The sequence below is a fragment of the Rhipicephalus microplus genome, chromosome 3 (assembly GCF_043290135.1).
Source record: "Rhipicephalus microplus isolate Deutch F79 chromosome 3, USDA_Rmic, whole genome shotgun sequence".
Lineage (NCBI taxonomy): Eukaryota > Metazoa > Arthropoda > Arachnida > Ixodida > Ixodidae > Rhipicephalus > Rhipicephalus microplus.
This window is the reverse complement of record NC_134702.1, coordinates 3,456,564-3,480,430: the sequence shown is the minus strand read 5'-3', so window position 1 is coordinate 3,480,430 and position 23,867 is coordinate 3,456,564. Positions and strand designations below refer to the sequence as shown.

Sequence of the window (23,867 nt, the reverse complement as noted above, 5' to 3'; positions counted from 1 at the left end):
CATAATTCATGGAGGTTCTTGAATGCATGTTTTTTTGTAATTTTTTATTCGACTGCTCAGATTGTAGAGTGCAACAGCTCCAAGAAGACTGCCGCATATTGTACGCTTCGCATTTTATCAATAGCTCTGTATGATTAGGTCACTTCTCACTCCACGTTCCCTTGCCTTTCAGGCTACTTGAAGTCAGCAAATAGGAGCCCGTAAATTGCCCCCAAATGAACATTTATGAGAATATTGAAGCGTTTTCGTCCGCCCATGCTTGCGCATTTGATGTGATTCGTTTAAATTATTTTAATACCTTGAAATTGACCAGCGAGATGCTCTTATGAATGCACAGAACATTCAATTAAAAGGCTAAGACCTCACAGTTGCGCTGATCGGTAAGTGCTCATTCTCAGAGTGACAAGACGTGCAGACACGGGCGCAAGTAACAAATTGATAAGCACAAAACGTCGCCTAAAAACTGAAATGCCCAGGCGAACCTACGAGTCCGGCGTCGATTAACTCTGATAAAGAGCATATCAAATGCCTTAACAGTAATTTCTCACGTAGACCGAATTGATGGGCTCGATTATTGCCTGGACACGCCCATTTATGTACTCATGCCTTCTTTTCTCGCCGTTGTGCACCTTTAGTCGGCGTTGGTGGTGTCTTTTGATTTATTTGATTGATGTTTGGGGTTAACGTCCCAAAACCACCATATGATTATGAGAGACGCTGTAGTGGAGGCCTCTGGAAATTTCGACCACCTGGGGTTCTTTAACGCGCACCCAAGTTTGAGCACACGGGCCTACTACATTTCCGCCTCCATCGGGAATGCAGCCGCCACAACCGGGATTCAATCCCGCGACCTGCGGGTCAGCAGCCGAGTACCTTAGCCACTAGATCACCGAGGCGGGGAGTTGGTGGTGTCTTGAATTGTTTCTTGTGCCCGCATTTGTAAGCCCTTTCATTTAGGTCAAAGCTCATGAAGCTTATTACGTTAAATGCCAGCTTACATATCTTAGTTGGGCAAGAAATAATTACCCCCTATGCCAACCACCACAAACTTGGTCGCCAACATTCCACTTTGATTTCGAAACAACTAGTGGTCAACATAACTATAGATGTGCCTTTGGAAAACACCAAGCATATATACACAGTGCCTCGAACATCAAAGGTTAGGCAGGAGTGGCTCGTCAGTATGGGACTAAAAGCACAGCGATAGCCCATGTTTCGTTTCAGCTCTAGCAAACCGATGGGGCGTGTGAAGTCGACAGCTTATTCTAACGAAGAAAAATAAATAAATTAGCAGTGATTCCGAATTAAACAAATTGACACACATGCCAGCCACATCGCTGCCTATTGACTCCGTCCCATGCAAGTCTACTTTTTGTTTGTTTCCACGTGAAAGAGTGCACAGAATATATGAAACTGTGGTTATTGTCGTTGCTTCCGTTCTTGCCAGCATCAAAACTTCCGCCCAGTGCGTAAATGACGCTGAAAACCTGCGGCTCGATTCAATAAGAGATGGTATGCTTGCACTTCAATAGCTCCAGGTCACGTGGCGTGTGACGTCGCTGCAAGCCTGGCTTTAGCATTATTAGCGATACTGGCAAAACAGCGAAAATCGCGAGTCAGCACGGCGGGCACTTTATACTCTACCCGTTTCCAGTGATACGGGCCAACCACCAGCAGTGGCATATTAGCGATGCTTGTGCAGACAAAAGCTTGCCTTTGACTCAATTTGTACGTGCGGGTGGCATGACGTCACAACGCCACAAGTGACGTCTCAGCTAAGCTCTGTCTGTTTCATTGTTGTACTACGTTAAAAAAAAGCAGTCGTTATTTTTAAGTCTGTTTCTGGCGTTTTTTTCCCACCACAGTCACGAAATCTACGTCGTGCTCCTTCTCGGATCCTATCGAAGGAAAATCATCGAGTCCAGGCCTATGCTGACGGTAAGAGAACTCTGCGCCTCTGCTATCACATCAGCAGAACCTCCCAAAGTAGGAATGGGCGTCGCCTACATGCCCCGTTGTCCATTAGAGAATCCATGCTTGCAAAATCATATATATATATATATATATATATATATATATATATATATATATATATATATATATATATATATATATATATATATATATATATATATGTGTGTGTGTGTGTGTGTGTGTGTGTGTGTGTGTGTGTGTGTGTGTGTGTGTGTGTGTGTGCAAGAGTGCGGCGATGGCGTAGTGGTTAGAGCATCCGCCTCGCATGCAAGAAGTCCATGGTTCAAATCCCGGTGCAGCGCAGTTCCCAACCGGATTAAAAAAAAATAAAAAATCCGCGTGTTGATGGAACTGCATTAAGAGGCCTGGGGTGCGGCCTCACCGGCAACCACCGCCGGGAATGCACTCCCTCACCAGAGAAGGATTGGCCACCCTAGTGCAGTATCTGGCCACTACCTCCCACATGCATACGTCAAATAACTCACGGCCCTCAGTCCCCAGCAGCTGCGAAGCAACTGACCACGGCGGTGGTCAGATCTGCAACGCAGCAGAGGGTGATAAGAATCTCTGGATCCGGACAGGCCGCCATTGGAACCTGAACTTGGCAACGTTTAATGCTAGAACCTTATCTAGTGAGGGAAGTCTAGCTGTACTATTCGAGGAGCTAGAGGGTGTTAAATGGGATATAATAGGGCTCAGTGAGGTTAGGAGGACAGATGAGGCTTATACGGTGCTACAGAATAGGCACGTCCTTTGCTATCGGGGCTTGGCAGACAGAAGAGAACTGGGAGTGGGGTTCCTAATTCACAGAAGCATAGCTGGCAACATAGAGGAATAGTATAGCGTTAATTAAAGGGTGGTAGGTATCGTAATTAAACTAAATAAAAGATACAAAATGAAAGTAGTACAGGCTTACGCGCCTACGTCCAGCCATGATGACGCTTCAGTTGAAAGCTTCTATGAAGACGTGGAATCGGCAATGAGTAAGGTAAAAACACAGTATACTATAGTGATGGGCGACTTTAATGCAAAGATAGGAAAGAAGCAGGCTGGAGTCCAGGCAGTAGGAGATTACGGCATCGGTACTAGAAACGCCAAAGGAAAGCTACTAGTAGAATTCGCAGAACGAAATAATTTACGGATTTTGAATACCTTCTACCTAAAACGAAAAAACTGCAAGTGGACATGGAGGAGCCCTAACGGCGAAAATAAGAACGTAATAGACTTTATAATGAGTGCCCACTCAGGCATCGTGCACGATGTGGAAGTGGTTGGCAAGGTACGATGCAGTGACCATAGAATGGTACGGTCTCGAATTCGCCTAGACTTGAATAAGGAACGACAGAAACTGATACGCAAGAAGCCAATCAATGAGCTAGCACTGAGAGGGAAAGTGCAGGAATTCTAAGTGTCGCTGCAGAACAGGTACTCGGCTCTTAGTGAGGAAACCAACCTTAGCGTAGATACAATGAATGATAATCTGACGAGTATCATTAAGGAGTGTGCAGTGGAAGTTGGAGGCAGGGTAGTTACACAGGACACTGGCAAGCTTTCCCAGGAAACGAAGAACCTAATTAAGAAGCGTCAAATCATGAAAGTGTCAAGTACAACAGACAAAATAGAACTGGCAGAGCTTTCGAAGTTGAATAATAGACGTAAGGTATGCGACGTAAGAAGGTATAACATGGAGAGAATTGAACATGCTCTGAAAAACGGAGGTAGCGTCAAAGCAGTGAAGAGGAAACGTAAGATAGGCAAAAGTCAGATGTATGCACTAAGGAACAAAGAGGGCTAAATAACTACCAATATGGATGGGATAGTTAAAATAGCGGAGGAGTTTTACAGAGTTCTGTACAGTACCCGAGACAACCACGACCTTAATACTATAAGAACTAGCAGTAACCCAGATGACACCCCACCAGTAATGATAGAAGACGTCAGAAAAGCTTTGGAGAGCATGCAAAGAGGCAAAGCTGCTGGTGAGAATCAGGTAACATCAGATCTGCTGAAAGATGGAGGACAGATTGCGTTAGAAAAACTAGCCACCCTGTTTACGAGGTGTCTCCTGACGGGAAGAGTACCAGAGTCTTGGAAGAACGCTAACATCATCTTGATACATAAGAAAGGAGATGACAAGGACTTGAAGAATTACAGGCCGATCAGCTTGCTCTCTGTAGTATACAAGCTATTTACAAAGGTAATTGCTAACAGAGTAAAGAAAACATTAGAATTCAATCAACCAAAGGAACAAGCAGGATTTCAAACAGGCTACTCAACAATCGACCGTGCCCCGCCGCGGTGGTCTAGTGGCTAAGGTACTCGGCTTCTGACCCGCTGGTCGCGGGTTCGATACCCGGCTGCGGCGGCTGCATTTCCGATGGAGGCGGAAATGTTGTAGGCCCGTGTGCTCAGATTTGGGTGCACGTTAAAGAACCCCAGGTGGTCGAAATTTCCGGAGCCCTCCACTACGGCGTCTCTCATAATCATGAAGTGGTTTTGGGACGTTAAACCCCACAAATCAACCAATCAAATCAACAATCGACCGCATTTATACTATCAATCAGGTAATAGAAAAATGGTCAGAATACAGCCAACCAGTATACATAGCCTTCATTGATTACGAGAAGGCATTTGATTCAGTCGAAATATCAGCAGTCATGCACACACTGCAGAATCAGGGCGTAGATGAAGTATATATAAACATTCTGGAATAAATCTACAGGGGATCAACTGCTACCATAGTGCTTCATAAAGAAAGCAACAGAATACCAATCAAGAAGGGTGTAAGGCAGGGGGACACAATCTCCCCAATGCTAATTACCGCGTGCTTACAGGAGGTTTTCAGAAGCCTAGAATGGGAACAGTTAGGGATAAGAGTTAATGGAGAATACCTTAGTAACCTGCGCTTCGCCGATGACATTGCATTGCTGAGTAACTCAGGAGACGAATTGCAACTCATGATTACGGAGTTAGACAAGGAGAGCAGAAAGGTGGGTCTTAAAATTAATCTGCAGAAAACGAAAGTAATGTACAACAACCTCTGAAAGGAGCAGCGCTTCGAGATAGGTAATTGTGCACTTGAAGTTGTAAAAGACTATGTCTACTTAAGGCAGGTAATAACCGCAGAGCCTAACCACGAGATTAAAGTAACTAGAAGAATAAGAATTGGGTGGAGCACATTCGGCAAGCACTCTCAAATTATGATAGGTACATTGCCACTATCCCTCAAGAGGAAGGTATATAACAGCTGTATCTCTCCGGTACTTAGCTGCGGAGCAGAAACCTGGAGACTTACAAAGAGGTTTCAGCCTAAATTGAGGACGACGCAGCGAGCAATGGAAAGAAAAATGGTAGGTGTAACCTTAAGAGACAAGAAGAGAGCAGAGTGGATTAGGGAACAAACGGGGGTTAAAGATATCATAGCTGAAATAAAGAAGAGCAAATGGACATGGGTCGGGCATGTAGCGCGTAGACAGGATAACCGCTGGTCATTAAGGGTAACTAACTGGATTGCCAGAGAAGGGAAGCGGGTTAGGGGGAGACAGAAGGTTAGGTGGGCAGATGAGATTAAGAAGTTTGCGGGTATAAATTGGCAGCAGCAAGCACAGGACCGGGTTAACTGGCGGAACATGGGAGAGGCCTTTGTCCTGCAGTGGACGTAGTTGGACGTAGTCAGGCTGATGATATATATATATATATATATATATATATATATATATATATATATATATATATATATATATATATATATATATATATATATATATATATATATATATATATGTATATATATATGAGATATAACAGACAGTAATGCCAAGGAATGTACAGGGGAAGTTATTATAACCAATGGAATGTAAATAAGAAGAAAGAAAAGTGGATGAAAAAATTACCAACTGTGAGCAGGAAACGAACCTACGACCTTCGAATTACGCGTTCGATGCTCTATCCACTGAGCTATCACAGCGGCCCTCCCTCCATCCACTTTTTTGGGTTTATCTGTGAATTTAGAAGTAGGAGCGACAGTCAGCGCCATCTATAAGCCAAACAACGAGTGTGAAAACACTCTTATGCGCATGTTTGGCGTCACGTAGCACGTGAACTTATTATGAGCGGGCAGCTGATTAATTGTCCCTCTTATACAACCTAAACACACCAAGTCTGCCAGTACGAGACCCTCGTTCAATGAAATAAGGGAAAGAAGTGTATACCTAAGGGCTCGTTTTTCCGTGTCTTAACACAATATTAATGAGATATAACAGACAGTAATGCCAAGGAATGTACAGGGGAAGTTATTATAACCAATGGAATGTAAATAAGAAGAAAGAAAAGTGGATGAAAAAATTACCAACTGTGAGCAGACACGGAAAAACGAGCCCTTAGGTATACACTTCTTTCCCTTATATATATATATATATATATATATATATATATATATATATATATATATATATATATATATATATATATATATATATATATATATATATATATATATATATATATATATATATATATCAGCCTGACACACCAGCCTGACACATCAGCCTGACACACCATAATTAATGCTCTTCGGTCACTCTAGTACCACCAAGTATTGAGCGCAGATGCGTTTTTTTATAGCGAAGCATTTCTTTGCGTATTGCTGGCAATTTGACCGTTTCTACCTGCGTATATATCCGTCTATCTATCTAAGCGCCTATGTCTGGGTGCTCTCCTGGTTTTCTCCGTAACTTGGGATAGATCGAACTTAGTATAAGCTTGGTACTGCTGCTCATGACAATGTGAAAATGTCATCGCTTATTACGTGAAACCCTTTCCTCCAGACACGTGTAGCCCATACTGCGGTATGCACCACGTGTGTTATACATCTACCGGGGAACGGTGAGAACAGTAATTCCAGCGTGCCAGCGTTAAGAAAAAGCCATACATCGGCAGCGTTGACCAGACGAATATGCTATGGTCGTAGCTGGAATCAAACCCAATCATTCCGTGGGGTGACATGACCGAGGCACTGCTTCATCAACCAGGAATCAGCCTTTATTCTGCGCTAAGTGACGAGTATATGTAAGGCCGGTGTGACGTCACCAGTCACAACAGATACAACATACAAACTGCTGCTAACACAAACAGCATGGTTTCATACTGCTGTGTATGCAGCTGACGTTTCACGTTACCAAAAGTTAAGGGAAAAGGGGGTTAAGTTAAGAGAGGGGAGGGGGCTATTGTGCGCGTCATTACTTTGATTAAAGGGAAGCTGAAGCATTATTATAAAAAATGACTTAGGAGCGTGTAAGGACAGTTTGATCCCTGCTGAATTAGAAAAACGATGAGAGAGTTGTCAAAGCGCACGCCAATAGCACTTTTTTGGTGAAAAAACAGTGGCTGTGGCCGCCGGGCTTCTTGAGATGCAGAGCGAACACGGTGACGTCATTCTCGACATGTGACGTCATCTGCAACAGCAGCACTGCTGCAGTGTGGCCTCTTCGATTAGTTCCTGCAACGGCACGTCAAGGGTTCGTCAGAGAAGCCGTGCTTGAAGATAAGAAAGAACACTTGCTCCGGGCCAGATAAAACGAAGATGACGTGTGTTTCCACGCCTACACTTTTAGCGCACTCACGAGGACGGAGCAAGACAAGCTTTTCCTTCGCCTGTTTTAAATCTCCTGCTGCTGCAACCACGAAAAAAATTATGACATCGTCAACAATAATGTCAGTCCTTCTAAACACGAAGTTTGATTGAATTCTAAAATCCTTTCAGCTTCTCTTTAAGCTTACTTAGTGCACTTTCTGAGTGTTCACAAATCCCGCAAGCGACATAGATAAGAGCAACAGCTACAAGATTGATTGATATGAAGGGTTTAACGTCCTAAAACTACCATTATGATAGACGCTGTAATGGAGGGCTAGGGAAATTTCGACTACCTGGGGTACTTTAACGGGCGCACGAACAGGTACAACAGGATTGGCTTATATCCTATCGGATAAGCGCCGCTACTGTTGTGTCTTCCGTCTTTGCTGTTTGCGCGCTTTATCGATGAAAACTGAGCTTCGGTTGCATTACTTTACTCCCTGCTCCGATTCATTACTAGCAGTGCAAGCAGCTCACAGAAGTGGGTTAGCTAGTACACTCTTAGAAAAAATGGACCATCTCCCCAAAGAGAACCCTGGTGGGTTGCGAAGCAGCAGGTGGAGAGGGTGAAGCGAGGAAGAAGTGTATTGCGAGTAGGCGGAGTATGTGACTGCTGCGGGCACGGCGGCGAGCGTGCTGTGGGTGAGGTAATAAGGCCAGAGTGCACCTACGAGGGAAGCGTTCGAGGGAAGCGGGACGTCAACGCAGAGCTGCGACTTGACCTACATTGCACCGCTCCAACATTTGTGGCAAGGGGAACGCGTTGGTTCACGTTCGCACGGACGTACGTCCGGCGTTACACGCGTGCAAAATAACAAAAAACGCCGACCAAGGTGAAATACACCGAACTTAAAAAGACGCTTCGGCTCCCCACACGGGAGCCTTGTTTACAGTGACCGCAAATGGTGTAGTGCGCCCTTCTTATGCATGTTTTATCACGTGTTGCAGACATCGCGCGTACACAGAGGGGAGTGTCCCAATATTTCTGTTCAACGCATGCGCAGTAGTTTGAATGGCCAGAGATTCCATGTGCAATCGTGGTAACAACTTTCTTTCTGTGGCAATGATGCAGGCTTTATGCCAGTCGATAGCGTGCCCAGTAGACGCAACATGTTCTGCGAGGGCATTAGAAGCTACTTTCTTGTTCTTGACGTCACGCGTGTGTCAAAAAGATGCTTCCCATCTAAAATATATTCTGGGAGTAGTTCGGCTGCACAACAATAATCGTCATCTAACTAGCTCCCGTTTCCTTTCGTGAAAGCCTGGCGCTGGCCACTTTCGGTCGAGAATGCTATGTCGCACAGATAACGCACGCGCCGTTCGCGACCGCGAACTACCGGAACCATGGTGATAACGCGAGGACAGTACTCGCAGTAGATGACGATTATTTTTGTGTAGCACAAACGCTCAGCGAATACTCGATTTTTATTGTGTGTCAGGACGATTAAGGTATACTTATAATTTAAGCAATACATGCCCAAAAATAGCGTGCGTTTTTAGCCTTGTTCACAACACCACTCGAATGAAGGTGTAAATTAGGGTTTGAAAAAGTGCTCTATGAGGGTGTAATAAAGGTGTTTTGGGGTGCCTTTAACGAAAATTTTTGTATTACAGTCTTAAGGGTGTAAACATTTTTACTGCGTACTTAAGTGACATCCACTACTGTTGGGCTCCGTACCATTAATAAGGTGTATACCATCCGCGCAAGCACAAGCGCTACAGTTAGTATAAGGTATGCAGGGCGGCATGGTTGTTGTGGGGTGCAGTGCACATGAGTGCTGCAAGCTCCCGTTCCGCCATTCGGACGCGGAAGACACGCAGAAAGGTGGCTCACTACTTCACACGGTTCGCGAGTGCTTGGTACAAGAAGCCCACCGGAAGGTGCGTCTTGCAGGAGCCGTCTGGTTCCGAGTTGATTGTTTGGCACTCACGTGCGCCGTTTGCGAATGCTGTAACGACGCGGATGTGCCGGCTGAGTCATTAGACAGTTACAATTTACCGTTAGCATGATAGCGGAGGTTAAGAGATTGGCGTTACCGTGCAGCAAACGGTCGTTGTGGACAGCATCTAATAGTTTAGCCGGATAGCGTTTACGTTGTTTACGTGCCCCAGCTGGGACGGTGGAGCCACCTATCGGAAGGATGAGAAGTAAGAACAGTGAAAATAAAAAGGAAACGAGAATGTTTGCCTATGCCACCGCACGAAGCATCGTTAGAAGATTATTTTAGTGATAATAAAGTAAATAAATATGAGCAACGTACCAAACGTGAAAACATCTATGTTGCCGATTCGTTTACACCGATCTTGTAGTTAGGCCTAGACGCGTTCGAAAAGGGAAGCTATCTCAAAAACTACGCCAACTTATTCGTAATACTCGGTCATTGAAGTTAACTGAAGGCAAGCGAAGCCACTTTAAGCAGTCGTTTGCAGCGAACAAAGTGAATCTTTCAACAACTACGCCAAAATCGCTTCAAAGCAGGTGACCGAGAGCACCGCCATGTTTCACGTACACTGCGTACAGCTACGTTAACACGGTAACGCGAAATCTGAAAAATAGCACGCGTGCAGTAAGTGGTACGGGTGACGTACGTATCTGCGCATGCGCATTTTGATTCCGCTATCATGGTGCGCCCGGTATCCCGGTAAGCCCGGTATACTATAACTGTCTATTGTTGAGGTACGCATATTGACCTTTGGTGACAATCAATGCCTCCTTGACAATACGGCTTTCCGAGCATGCGGTTGAGCTTGTCTTCCCGCTTCACAGCATAACCGAGTGTTCTAGGGATGGCGGGGCGCATCCCTGTCGCATGCATGTATTGTCAGGGCACAGGGCCTCACACCACGTTTACGGTGGCTTTTACGAGGCGCCAGTTAGTGCGCGAGCTGACGGAGCTCGAGTCCGGGAAAGGCTACCGGGGGAGTCAGCCGATACACGGGCTAACATGGGGTAGAGTGTAACGACACGCGTCACGCAGAGAACCTATCCCCTCGTATGTTGTATTTTGTTACGTGCATTTTACCAATGCAATGTCTGCTATGAACGCGTTTCTGCAATTAGTTGTGCTGATGCGAGACCCCACATGTGATTGGCTTGTGTGGAGACCCTTCGTTTGACCGAGGGTTGAAAGGAGAGTGTTTGGATCTGAAAGAACAGCAGAGATTCGGGTTTGGACTCCGGCAGACGCCTGAGTGCTGTATAATAAAGCGTCTCTTCACCGGACAACGGATCTTCTTTTCCGCTGCCACCGAGCACACAAGACATCTAGGGACGCCCTTTCCGAACTTCAAGCTTCTTCCTTACTTAGCTATTGTAGAAGCTAGTCGAGGAAGTTGAAATTAACTGCTACCTACATTACAGCTTACCGCTTATGGTGATGGCAATACCCATGTCACTCTTGCCATCATTATGCAACGTTAAAAAACTGATTTTATAAAAATATATGCGACTCTTCAACATAATTGCCTGTGCGTACAGCATTCGTACATATGTTTAGCGCAATTTCGCAATGGTTCGCTCAACGAAAAATTACACCAAGGTCAACTTCTCTCCGCATGCTCATGACATCGATACCATGGTATGTGGGTTCTGCAGGATATTATTTTATCAAGTCCGTGCTTAACTCCACGATTGATGAAGCCCTCTGTGCCACTGTGCTCATCGCATGCTTACAGCTATGGAAGCGAATAGTCGAAATAGCCAGTCCCGTCGAACAATAAAGCCCTACACCAGATCGTACCTTCCTTCGTTTGAACACAAATACAATACACAGTGAGATTTGTAAGTGAGTGAGCGTTAATTAGGGCTAACTAATGCAGGTGTGTTAATACAGCTTTTTTGTGTGAATCCTGAACACACGCCACCGTTACCTTTCAAGCGAAGCATGGCACCTCGACCACCATGGGCTCGATGCCGGGTCATATGAGAAGCATTGTTGAACGCCGTCACCCGATGTCCGCGTAAACCAGCACCCCCTTCGGCTTATAAAAAAGTTAGCCTGCTGCCTGGGAGAACCCTCGACTAGCGTAAGCGTCCGCGCACCTGAAGTTCATTCGGGAAGGCACCCGATGTTGGATTACGCACGACGTCCCTATCAGGCCGTGATCATGACTGACTGCATACTATAGCATGACCTAAGGGCACTGCTGTTGTGTATGTTTCAAACCAAAGTACCATGATCGCCGCCTCAAATATTGCTACGTACGAGTGGCGCAGCGATCCACATGATGAAGAGGAGGACGACAGCGGATATACTGGCGCGAGCTAATCTGTGTGGCTAGCGCTGCTTGCCTAACCGCCAGTAAATACATCGGTGTCTACTCTTGCGAGTAGGAATCCTTCTCGTAACAATGTCATAACCACTCGAAAGTTACTGCGCATAAAGAAGAGACAAGACCCACAGAGCACTGTATATCCCACCCGGTACTGGCACACTTGCATCAGTGACTGAACAACAAGTCAAGTGCATAACGATTTTATGGCGTGCCTTTTGAGTCACTTCTCTTGTATCATTAATTCCCTATGACTACTCCCTTTAGCTAACGCTAAGGATGAAACAGGAGAAAGCTCTTACGAGTCACCCGAAGCTTTACACTGTCAATCAACCTTTCCTATCTGCGTCTCACTTGCTGCACTTCTTTTAGAGGCGCCGGCGCACTTTCGACGAAGCGACGGTTATAAAGTCACCATCATCATCATGTCCGCCATGTGCGTCATAAATTTCGATTAACTGTGACACCACGACGAAGTGACAAAATGACGTCATCTTATTGCATGACGTCACTGACGACGCCATCATTTCGTCTAGGCCTCACGCTGCAACACCAAGCCATGCGAATTCCCTTGACTCTCAGCATATGTTGGGCCTGAATGAATAGCCACATTACGCCGGTGTAGCAGTTGTGCTGTGCATGGTGCAGTGGTAGGGGTGTTGGCCCCAAGGCTCAACCCTGCCGCGGCATTTCGATGGAGGCGAAATGGCCCTGTGCGATGTCAGTGTGCGTCAAGAACCCCAGGTGGTCGAAATTTTCGGAGCCGTTCACTGCGGCATCCCTCATAAGAATATTGTGTTTTTAGGAGGTTAAAGCCCACACAGTAAAAAATAAAAACTTCGTGGTTGTCTTACGGCACAAAGCAGCCGCCTGAGACACACCGTAGCGCAGGATAGCTGTTGGTGGCTACATTGAGCCAAACTGGTACTTTCCGACCCCCATATGGCCACAAAAAATTCAAGTCGGCGCCATGGCTATTTCCTGGCTATTTCGAACTTGTATGTGGCCGCATTTACTGGCTATTTCTGCGTGTTTTATGAAGGTAAAATAGAAAGCTAGTGTGAAGTTTTTGCAAGCTTTCCTGTCTACTTGTCCTTCCACCTTATCAGATTATCATGCTGAAACGTCAAAGAAATATCCGGAGTAGCAAGGGCCTGACCTGTTCAAATTTGACCAAACTGTGGTACTTGAAACTGAACTAGTGTAACTTGCTGTAAATTTCAGTCCACGGCGTCAAGGAAAAAGCGCTTCAACGTTTAATGTCCCCAATAACGCGTTGGCACGAAATTACTTTTGCGAGACCTCTATCTATTGTACACGAACTGTATGCTGGTGCACTGAAAGTTTCTTTATTATTGATCATTTTATTTGCAACTTGCCTTCAGCTTTGAAACCAAGCAAGAGGACTGACACTTCGTTTTGGCTCGCTTAAAATCATATCTACTAGTGAATCATATTGACAATATTACTCTATATATAATCACTTTTTTAGTTGCCCACTAGTTTGGCGTTGAGACTAAACGACATGGCTGCTTGGCTAATTTTAGCAATTGAGTTATGGCTCGCTTTCAGATCTACCCAACGGCAGCCCTTTCATAGCGTGCTGACTGAAAAGTCGGGCGACACACTTTCTTAGAATCGGCGGTGCAGTCCGGATTTAACCGGTCACGGAGCTGCTACGTGCGCATACCGCGCTCACGAGTGCTTCTTTTGCGGCATTCCGTCCTTCGCTCCATTCTCACTCTGCAGCTTTGCGGCGTTTCCGCCCAAGGAGGCGTGCCCGGAAGATATCGCCGCTACTTCCGGGAGTTTCACAAGCCGGAAGGATTTCCCAGGGTTACATAACGATGCTAGGTGGCATGCAACAAGCGGAGCACTGATGCTGAAAGACAACATAAATTTGGGCTCGCTCGCTCAGACATCATAGCGAAGAGAGTTCTCCCTATATTTTCTATTGGCAGATCTGGGGCAGCGCTCTCGTGAAATCCACTCCACGGAGCAACTTTTTTCTACTCCGTAAAAATTGGCAGATTCGACCGGAAGCCGCAAGCTCCCTGTGCCTTGAAACGGTTCTAACATTGGGCTTGCCAGCGGACGCCACTCACGTTAGTACGCTAGCAAGATGTTGATCACGTCTTGCTTGCGTAGCGTTGCTGTGCGCAGCGTGCCCACTCAAGCGTCGGGGACGTTGTACGTATCGGAAAAGGAATTGTTTGATAGAAGAATAGCGTAAGACTGTGTGAAGACTGCGCATGTCTGTATGTTGTTGCTCAAGTCTGGGTTTGCGCCCAGTCTACTTTAGTTGGAAATGCCGCTTGTGCTTGTCGTTGAATGTTCCTTTACTTTGTGCGTGTGTATGTGTTATTTGCGGTCAAAGCATGTCATTAGACAAGTTCCAACAACGCCAACTATCAGTATTGTTACAAGAAAAAAGACGCGCATATCGTGGTCCAATCTGACGCTGCCATTTGCTCCAGAGGGAGCACGTGTGTTCTATTGGCAGATTCCCGTCAGTTGCCCTCTGCCAGAGTAGAGGGCTTCGGCGAGGAGTTCATTGGCCACTCCGCATCCGCCAATTAATGACCCCATAAGGTTAGACGATTAGCACACATGGTAAACCACAAAAAAATCACAGCATATCCGCGGAGTGAATGATGATGAGTGGGGTGAAGCGCTGGAGGGTTTCATGGCTAAACCGTGAACCATACGTGAATATCGCCCACTACATCATCAAAGACGTGACTAGAATAATCATTGATTAGAATGATCAGTGCAGTGGCCTCTGATATTAGTACCGGCCGAGCGTCTTGCAACGTCGCAAGTGCAACTAAACCCGAGGCTTCGTGTTAATCATCATGGGCAGCCTGTACATTCTAGCGCGCTGCTCGGTCTGTGTGTTTCTTCGTTGTCATCGTTCGCTGGCACCCGAGCACGTGCGATCGGCTAATTAGATATTCGGCTGGACGGTGTATTTGGCTAGTTAGGACAGTACATGCTATGACCAAGCTAATTGCGCCAAGTCATGGTGAGGCCGAGGCAGAGGCGTGAGAAGTTGGCATTCCGGGTTCGTGCCCCCCACCCCCGAATTTTTTTCGCCATAGCATAAAGAGCAGAAAAAGATCATTTCAAGGGAGTGTCCCTCCCAAAATAAAAAAGGTGCACTCCTCCCCCCCCCCCCTCCAAAAAAATAATCACAGCATATCCAAGGAGTGAATGATGATGAGTGGGGCGAAGCTTCAGAGGGCTTTCTCGGTAAGCCGTGAATCATCCGTCCGTCTGTCTGTCTGTTCATCCGTCTGTCCATCCATCTGTCAGTCCGTGCACACCTATTGAGAGAGTCATCTAAATAGGTGGTCAAGTACGAGCTAGGAGGGACATACTTACGGCTTTAGGAGCTTCGCGCCTAAAGAATTTCTGTCTACGCGCCTGTGCTGAGGTAATTACGGCATATCTTAAGAAACCAATGCTAATGACGCCATGTAAAGCTAAGACTGGGCTAACAAAACCATGCTAGTTCATGAGCTAACTAAACCTTGCTAATTAACGTGACGCTGATCATAAGCACGCTACGTAAAACCATGCTAACCAGTCCTTACCAGTATGTAAATTAGTATCATGCTAATGAGGGTTACGTTATAGTTGCATACTGATCATGCCATTGTTAATTTCGCCATTTAATTGAAACCTTATCAATGAAGACAATACAGCTCAGTGTAACTGTCGTTAAGCCTTAGTCAATTAGTACAATCAAAATTAAGACAGAGCTGATGCGGTGTTCACTTAAAAGCCGACCTTGCACATTTGTAAACGGCCAACTTAAGAAGCTGCAAGAAGCTAGGTTGTACCAAGGTTCTCTATGGCTCCAGCCTTGAACAAGATGAGCAACCTCACCAAAATATTTTATATTCAAAGAAGCTGCCGCTTAGAGTTCACCGCATGAAACGGTTGACAGTCACACCGGCACCATGACAGTGATGAGTTGAACTGGGGCCTTCTCAGAATCAACGAGTTTGTATCCGAGTTGACGCGTCAATCAGTTTGATTGACAGACGCCCACGGCGAAGATTGGGTACGCCCACCACGTTTGCTCTTGCCGAGGAGCAGCATGAGCAGAACGATCAATCTATCAAATTTCTCGCGCAGACTATGCACACACGCACACAGAAGTAAAAATGATATCACGACGCGGCTACGATGTCTCGCATTCACTTTCACCGTGCTCACGATGTATCCAATCACAGCCGCGTCGCCGTCATGATGCGAGCGCCCCTGTTGACCACCTGTCCTCATTGCGATATTTGAGAGAAGCGAAACGAGCAGCACGAGAGTGTTGCGTGTTCGCTCTTGCTGCCTTCGACAGTAAATTTCCATGCTGTAGGCGAAGCGAAAGAACCTGTCCGAAAGAGGAAAAACGCCCACGACACGCCCGTGGGAGGCGCGTATTAAGTTGGCAAAGAAGTAGCACGACGATCACGCCGATGTCGCTGCACTGTTAAAATGTTGACTGAGTGGCAACGTGTGCGCGCGTGGTGTTTCTTGTACAAACGCCGCAAATGTACCACATGCGTTTCCCACGCCGCGCGCGTTCCTGTAGCCATTTTTATCAACCCTCTTATCACGCACTCCGCACTGTCTTCATGCCATGACCAGTGCGGAGCGAGCTCGGAACAAACGTGTCGGCCCGAGAGAGAGAGAACTTTATAGGTTCCATCCGGTAAAACGGGGGGGGGGGGGGGATAGGGACGGAGACTCTTGCGTGCCCGCTTGCCCTACGGAGGCGCGGGCCATACTGCAAGCCCAGAAGCGAGCACTGGCCGCCTCGCGCTCCAAGGGGAACGTGGCACGTGCTGGATCTTGTCCCTGTGGGTAATCATCCTGCATAGCACCAAGTGTAGCTTTATAGGTCCCTTTCAGCGGCAGCCGCTTCTGTGTAGGAGACACGAGCGGTTGCGATAACCAGAGATCATTGAGCCACAAGAGATTGCGAACCGAAGGCTCATCATCCAATTTGCCTCTACATTGCCGAAAACGTAATTACCTGCCAATGTTCGATGAATGCGCAGTTTCGTACAGACATAGTATTGAATAAAGGAGGAGGAAGGACGAACGTGCAGTTCCTACACTGAGGAGAGGACATTAAGGGACGAAAAGACAGAGAGGCTGAAAACATAAAAAAATACAAAGTGAGCTTCTACTAGACTGATGCATTTAACAGTAGTGGACGCAGGACTTCAACCGTGTCACGTTGCACTGTAGACCGTCATTTCACGGTGCCTACTGAAGGCTTGCAAGCACTAGATGCAGAAACTCCAGTAGCTGTTGTACTGCCGATGCGTGTAGTGACTCCAACACTCGAAGTGAGTCTAACAATGGTTAAAGAACTATCAAAATTTAGTTGTCTTCTTCTGACAACTTCTCAGTCGGAGACTCAAGGTTAACTCTTGCCAAGGTACGCCGTTCATCCGCATGTCGCTGCGACTTCAACAACGATGGCCAAGCTGCCTCACTTGCGTCCATGGTGTTCTTGTTTATACTCCAATGTCGCTGATTCATGTGGCGGCGCCTTTGGCAATGTAAGCCAAGTGCGATTCGCAGGAACTATTCCTTTTATTGCCTACTGCTTTACACCAGCCGAGTACAATCCGGTTGGAAAAGAAGCTCGTGAAGCAGGGCGCCGATTGGGCGCTGCGGATGCAGAGGCATTAGTTTTTGAAATGCGAAGCATTTCTCAGCGAATTTCGGTGACTTTGAGCGTATCTATCTATTCATGATGATATATGGTGTTTTTTGGCGCAAGGGCCATTCGATGGCCAAAGAGCGCCAGTTCATGAGACAGGAATGTGGACAATGGTTGTGATTAGCGGCTGTATAGGGGCCATAAAATTCCTCGCAGTAAAGCGGGTAAAAACATACAAGTAATAAAATCATGACCATGCCGTGAAAGGTGTGTGTCGTGTGAATAGGTGACAAAAGTTGGTGATAATGAAAAACGATGGTGGACATGTATGACATTAGCACAAGTACCTCACACGTTAGTACCCTTGCGTGCAAGGGCCGTGAGGCAAGTGCTTTCCTGTGTAGCCACCGCAGCAAAAACCTCTTTAGAGAGGTCGTGCTACGGTATGCCCGGGTATATGATATGAAAATTATGAATTTTCTTTAAAAACGCTAATAATTATTTGTGACTAAAAAGCGGTTCCCTACCGACGAACATTGCAGGGTGTAAAGGTATATGTTGTCGGTAGGGTAGTGGGAAGTGTTGTCTTCTTAGAGTGTCTAAATGTTTACATTGAATTAAAACGTGAAGTACTGTTAATGCCTCACCACATTTATCACACAATGGTGGGTCACCACCGGACAAAAGATGTGTGTGTGTCGTGTATATGTGTCCTATCCTGAGTCTTGTTAGTGTTACCTCTGTTAGACGTGATTTTGATACTGGTGGCCAATGGCCAAGGTGTGGCTTGATAACGTGTAGTTTGTTTTGTGTGTGTGTATCCCACTTGCTCTGCCAGTAGTCCCTGAGTTTTCGTTTGAGAGACGGCTTAAGATCAAGGGCCGGGATTGATGTCGGTGTAATGGCGGTGCTTTCGTGGGCGGATGCAGCAAGCTGATCCGCCATCACGTTGCCTTGAATCTCACGGTGCCCTGGCACCCAGCACACAACAACATGTCTGTTGAGTGTGTAGAGGGTGCATAAAATGGAGTAAAGTGAAACGAGGACAGGGTTTTTTTGTTTTTTAAGACTGTGCAGAGCCGTTACCACACTGAGGGAGTCTGTATAAATTACTGCTTTTTGTATTTGTGATTGTTTGATGTGTTTAGCTGCCACAAGTATCGCGTAAGCTTCCGCGGTGAAGATACTTGTGCCTGGATGTAGAGGGCCAGCATCCGAAAAGGAAGGGCCAACAGCAGCGTAGGACACAGAGGAGTTAGACTTAGAGGCATCTGTAAAAAACTCAGGACGTGTGTATTTGTGTTGAAGCTCCAAGAAGTATGTTCGAATATGGGCAATAGGCGCATGTTTAGTAACTTCTAAAAAAGACACATCGCAATCTATAGTCTGCCACTGCCACGGTGGCGGGTATGCTACAGGAGCCATTAAACTGTGTTCCAGTGACACTCCAGTGTCCTCAGCTAGACCCTTCAGGCGAACTGAGAAGGGCTGTCTCATTGAAGGCCTGTTTTGAAAAAGAATGGAGCTCGACAAGTCATTAATAGTAGAGTATGAGGGGTGCCTCTTGTCTGCTTTCACCTTAAGGAAATATACAAAGGACATGTAGGTTCTTTGCAGATGAAGCGACCACTCATTTGACTCAACGTAAAGGCTTTCTACGGGGCTGGTGCGAAAAGCACCCGTAGAAAGGCGGATGCCCGAATGGTGCACGGGATCCAGCATCTTCAAAGCACTTTGAGTCGCTGACTGATAAATAACGGCCCCATAATCTAAGCGGGTGCGAATGAGGCTTCTATACAGGTTCATGAGGCATTTCCTGTCACTACCCCACGTAGTACGTGACAGCACTTTTATAACATTCATGGCTTTTAAACATTTTATTTTTAAATTCTTGATGTGCGGAACGAAGGTCAGCTTGTTGTCCAAGATTAAGCCTAAGAATTTATGTTCGGCTTTGACGGACAGACGTTGGCCGTTCAGTCGAATGTCAGGTTCAGAGTGCATGCCTCTCTTTCGAGAGAACAAGACACACGTGCTTTTTTGGGGTTAAGTCGAAATCCGTTTTCATCTGCCCAATTGGAGACCTTGTTTAAGCCCAGCTGAACCTGCCGCTCACACATGGCCAAGTTGCATGACTTGAAGCCAAGCTGAACGTCGTCGACATATGTACAATAGAACATATTGCGGGGAATGGACAAGTGCAAAGAATTCATTTTAATAATAAAGAGTGTGCAACTAAGCACACCACCTTGTGGCACGCCTGTTTCCTGGACAAATGTTTGGGAGAGCACACTGCCCAGACGGACACGGAATGTCCGGTTTGACAGGTAACTTTCGATTATATGAAACATTCTTCCGCGCACACCAAGGTGGGACAGGTCTCTTAGAATTCCGTAACGCCATGTAGTATCATAAGCCTTTTCGATATCGAGGAACACAGAGAGGAAATATTGTTTATGGACGAACGCGTCTCTGATCTGTGCCTCGATACGAATAAGGTGGTCTGTGGTGGATCTACTTTCTCGAAACCCGCACTGGAATGGGTCGAGCAAATTATTTGTTTCAAGAAAATGTACAAGTCGGCAGTTTATTATTTTTCGAAGACTTTGCACAAGCAGCTTGTAAGTGCTATAGGCCTATAACTCGAGGGTAAAGAAGGGTCCTTGCCCTCTTTCAAAATGGGAATAACAATAGCCTCTCTCCAGGAGGTAGGAATAGTGCCAGAAGACCAAATAGCATTGTACAAACAAAGTAAGGTTTTTCGGGTTTCGTTTGGTAGGTTTTTTAACATTTCATACATCACACGGTCAGAACCTGGGGCAGAAGTACTGCAGGAGTTTAGAGATGTTTGGAGCTCAGCTAGATTGAAAGCTTGGTTATATGCCTCGTATCTAGTGGATTTGTGTTCGAGTTTCTGCTTTTCTATTCTTGTTCTGTATTTTTGGAAAGTGTCAGTATAGTGGGACAAGCTGGATACCTGTTCGAAGTGTGCACCGAGGAAGTTTGCCTGATCTTCCAAGGTATCACCCTGAGTGTTTACGAGTGGAAGTGTGTATACTTGTTTTCCTGCTATCCTACCGACCATGTTCCAAACTTTAGCCTCCTGTGTGTATGAATTAACCCCTGATAAAAACTTCTGCCAGCTTTCTCTTCTGGCCTGCCGACGCGTTCTCCTGCCTTGAGACTTTATGTTCTTGAAGGTTTCAAGATTTTCGGCTGTCGGTGAGTTCCGAAGCAGCCTCCAAGCTCTGTTTTGCTGTTTGCGCGCGTTTCGGCATTCAGAATTCCACCATGGCACACCTCGTTTTCCAAGGTGTCCATTTGTTTGTGGGATGCATTTTGTTGCAGCATCAATCAAAAACGTATCTATCTATTCATCTATCTATCTAGCCGCCAACGACTTTTAGCTCTCCCAGCCGTTTCGATAATGGTATCGATACCAAACTTGGTATAGCATAACGTGACTGTATGAAGAACATATTTGACTAGTCATACCATGAAAATCATAACATTTATGTCATGAATGTTATGATATAAATTTCATGGTCCTGCAGCTCCTGCGATGGTTTTCATCACATAGCATATTGCAAAACTGGTACGGTATGACATGGTACGGTATGACATGGCGAACACAAGCGACAGATCCTAAAATGAAAATCATGACTTTTCATGTAACAACATGACAACATACCACGCTCATAGTATGCTCGCGGCCGTTCAACTAGATCCATATATACTAAGTTTGGTATCACGTGACGTGAATAGATGACGAAGATAAACCACACATCCAAAGATAATAATCATGAGAGGGAAGTCATGTATGTCATCATTTACTTCCACCTTGTAACGTTGTGCTGATTTTAAAAGGACATATCAACCTTTCTCATTCGTGCTTCGCATATCATCGATTCCCACTGCACGTGGGATCTGCCGTTTTTTTATAAACTTCGGTGCTGACGGCGCCGCTTTCTGACGGATGCGACGGCCTCGCGACGCAATGTACGATCTCTCGTCGTTCCTCTCAATACTGTTACCTCTCTTTTTGTTTCCTGGCAAACTTTTGGGGGAGCTTCGTGGGATTCATTGCAATTGGAACACTTTAGAGCATTGGCTTTAGGAGTGTCCGCGGAATGGGTTTCAGTGCAGCGAGAGCGTACTCGCTTGCCCTCGCATACGCTTCTCACGTGACTGAGCTTCAAGTTGCGAGATTGCAATGGCTTTGGCACAAAAGATCTTACAGGGCGTCTAAAGTGGCCTATCTTTACGTGCGAAGATTGATAGTTGCATCTAAACTCTAGTTTCACGCAGCGTGAGGTACCAAAATGGGCAACCTAGGCGATCACGCTAGCTTCATTACCTGGCTTGACGAGGCCACAGGATTCGGAGCTGGGACTGGCAGTGTCGATGTTGTAGATGGCGGCTGCATTTCCGATTGAGGCGGAAATGCTGTGAAGTCCGTGTGCTCAGATTTGGGTGCACGTTGAAGAACCCCAGGTGGTAGAAATATCCGAATCCATTCACAACGGCGTCTCTCATAATAATATGGTGGTTTTGGGACATTAAACCCCACATACTATCTTTCTGACATTGTAGATGACACCAGTGACGACGTTGGAGCCCATCGGGATGTCGGAGCGGACGTTGATTCCATCCTGCTCCTTGACCTTGCGTAGTATGTTCAGTGCGGCAACATGCGAGCACCAATCGCAATGACATTCTTACGTGGGTTCACTCTGATGTCAATGCCATGAGCAGCGCCGAAACATAGTGCCTGTGCTTGATTTTCTCCTTGGGCTTAGCAGGAACGAGAATGTTGGCCTCGGGCTTTCGCGGCCTTCCTTCATTCGGCGTGTTAAGGGATGAAGAGGCCCACACCTCTTGCGGCTCGTTACGTAATCACCGTCAGATGGCCCCTAGCCTGACATCCGCTTCCTGTGCCGCCACGGGCCTGGCAGACACCCGAACTCGTTCATCGCCAATGAACATAGCGGTAGGCTTCACTACGTGCAATTCATATTGCTCGAAATACTCCGGAATCAGGAAACGCGTCTTGTGGTTGAAGCACGACATATTGCTATAGCACATAGGGGAGCGATCTGCCGATTACTTTGGATAAATATGTCATCCAATATATTAACAATTATGTTTCACGTGGGCCGACAAGTTCACACATTGCATGGGCATGCGCATATATGTCTTCGTGTCTTTTCCACCATTGCGTTTGTGGGGTCCTTCTTGAGCCCTGTTTTTGTACACTGGCATTTGAAAGTCATAACCACGGCCACTGGATTTGGATGGGTGTTGGTCCTAACCAACTGCCTGAGCTTTTCGGTATTGTAAGACATCAAAACATACTTATCCTACTTCGTTATAATTTTTTAGGCTCTTTGAATCCGATCATGGCAACAGGCGCCATATTGTGGGCACTTCGCCAGCGGTAACTTCGCAACAGCTGAGGAATGCATACAAATCTACGCAGCCCCGTCCAATCATTCAGGTGCAGCGTGGTTCTATAAAGGATACCAGGTGACGTAACTTGGTGCACCACAACGATTCCGCGGACACGAGCAACGCAAGGTCGCACGTGGGCGCCGAGTTTTTTATTCGAGACAGCTATAACATCAGCTACCAGCGTCATCGTCTATATGCTGCGTTCAATAATTGTCCAGTGTCTGGCTATAGCATACGCCGCCCTACCCTGCAGTGTCACAAAATTACGACATGCATTTGCATTGGAAGACAGCAAATTGACTGCAGTCGTGAAACAAGTTTCGTAACTGGCAATTAGGATGGCATGAAAGCCAAAGGCTTCGACGTACAGGAGAGGGGGGAAAATCGTCATTTGTGCCAAAGGCTTTTGTCGTGTATCGGATTTAATCTCGCGACGAAGCCGAGGCCGGCATCTGGGGAGAGCACGCCCGCTCGTTTTGTGCGCCAAGGTAAAAGCACTTCGCTTTTATGTCACCGATGCAAGGTGTGAACGCGGTCTGCCCCATTCTTTTATATTAGTGGCAACAATCGAAGATCTCTGCCAGTGAAGTCATTGTGAAGAAGTGGTTAATGAAAAGTGCTACATTGGAGGAAAAAAAGAGGATCAGTATAAAATATAGCATAAAGGTTACGCGCGAGGTGAGGGCCGACAAAAACAAGCTTTATTACTGCGTGTGTAGTGTTCTTGTGAGAGAGGCCGGTCTGGTTGCGCCGATGAGTGGAAGGTAAATGACGCCACGTGGCGTGTGCAGTTGGTCGCTGCGGATGTAATTTTCTTTTTGCGCTGACCCTCATGAGACGCCTAATGAATTGATGTTTTTC

At 46.2% G+C, this 23,867-nt stretch overlaps 1 protein-coding gene across 1 annotated transcript in view; it reads left to right on the top strand.

Moving 5' to 3' along the window:
- The window catches only part of LOC142802689 (uncharacterized), a 47,755-nt gene that overhangs the window by 3,005 nt on the left and 20,883 nt on the right, over positions 1-23,867 (top strand). Inside the window, exon 4 of the mRNA XM_075887654.1 lies at positions 1,866-1,938. Coding sequence (XP_075743769.1) covers positions 1,866-1,938 — 73 coding nt within the window. The remainder of the gene's footprint in view (positions 1-1,865; positions 1,939-23,867) is intronic.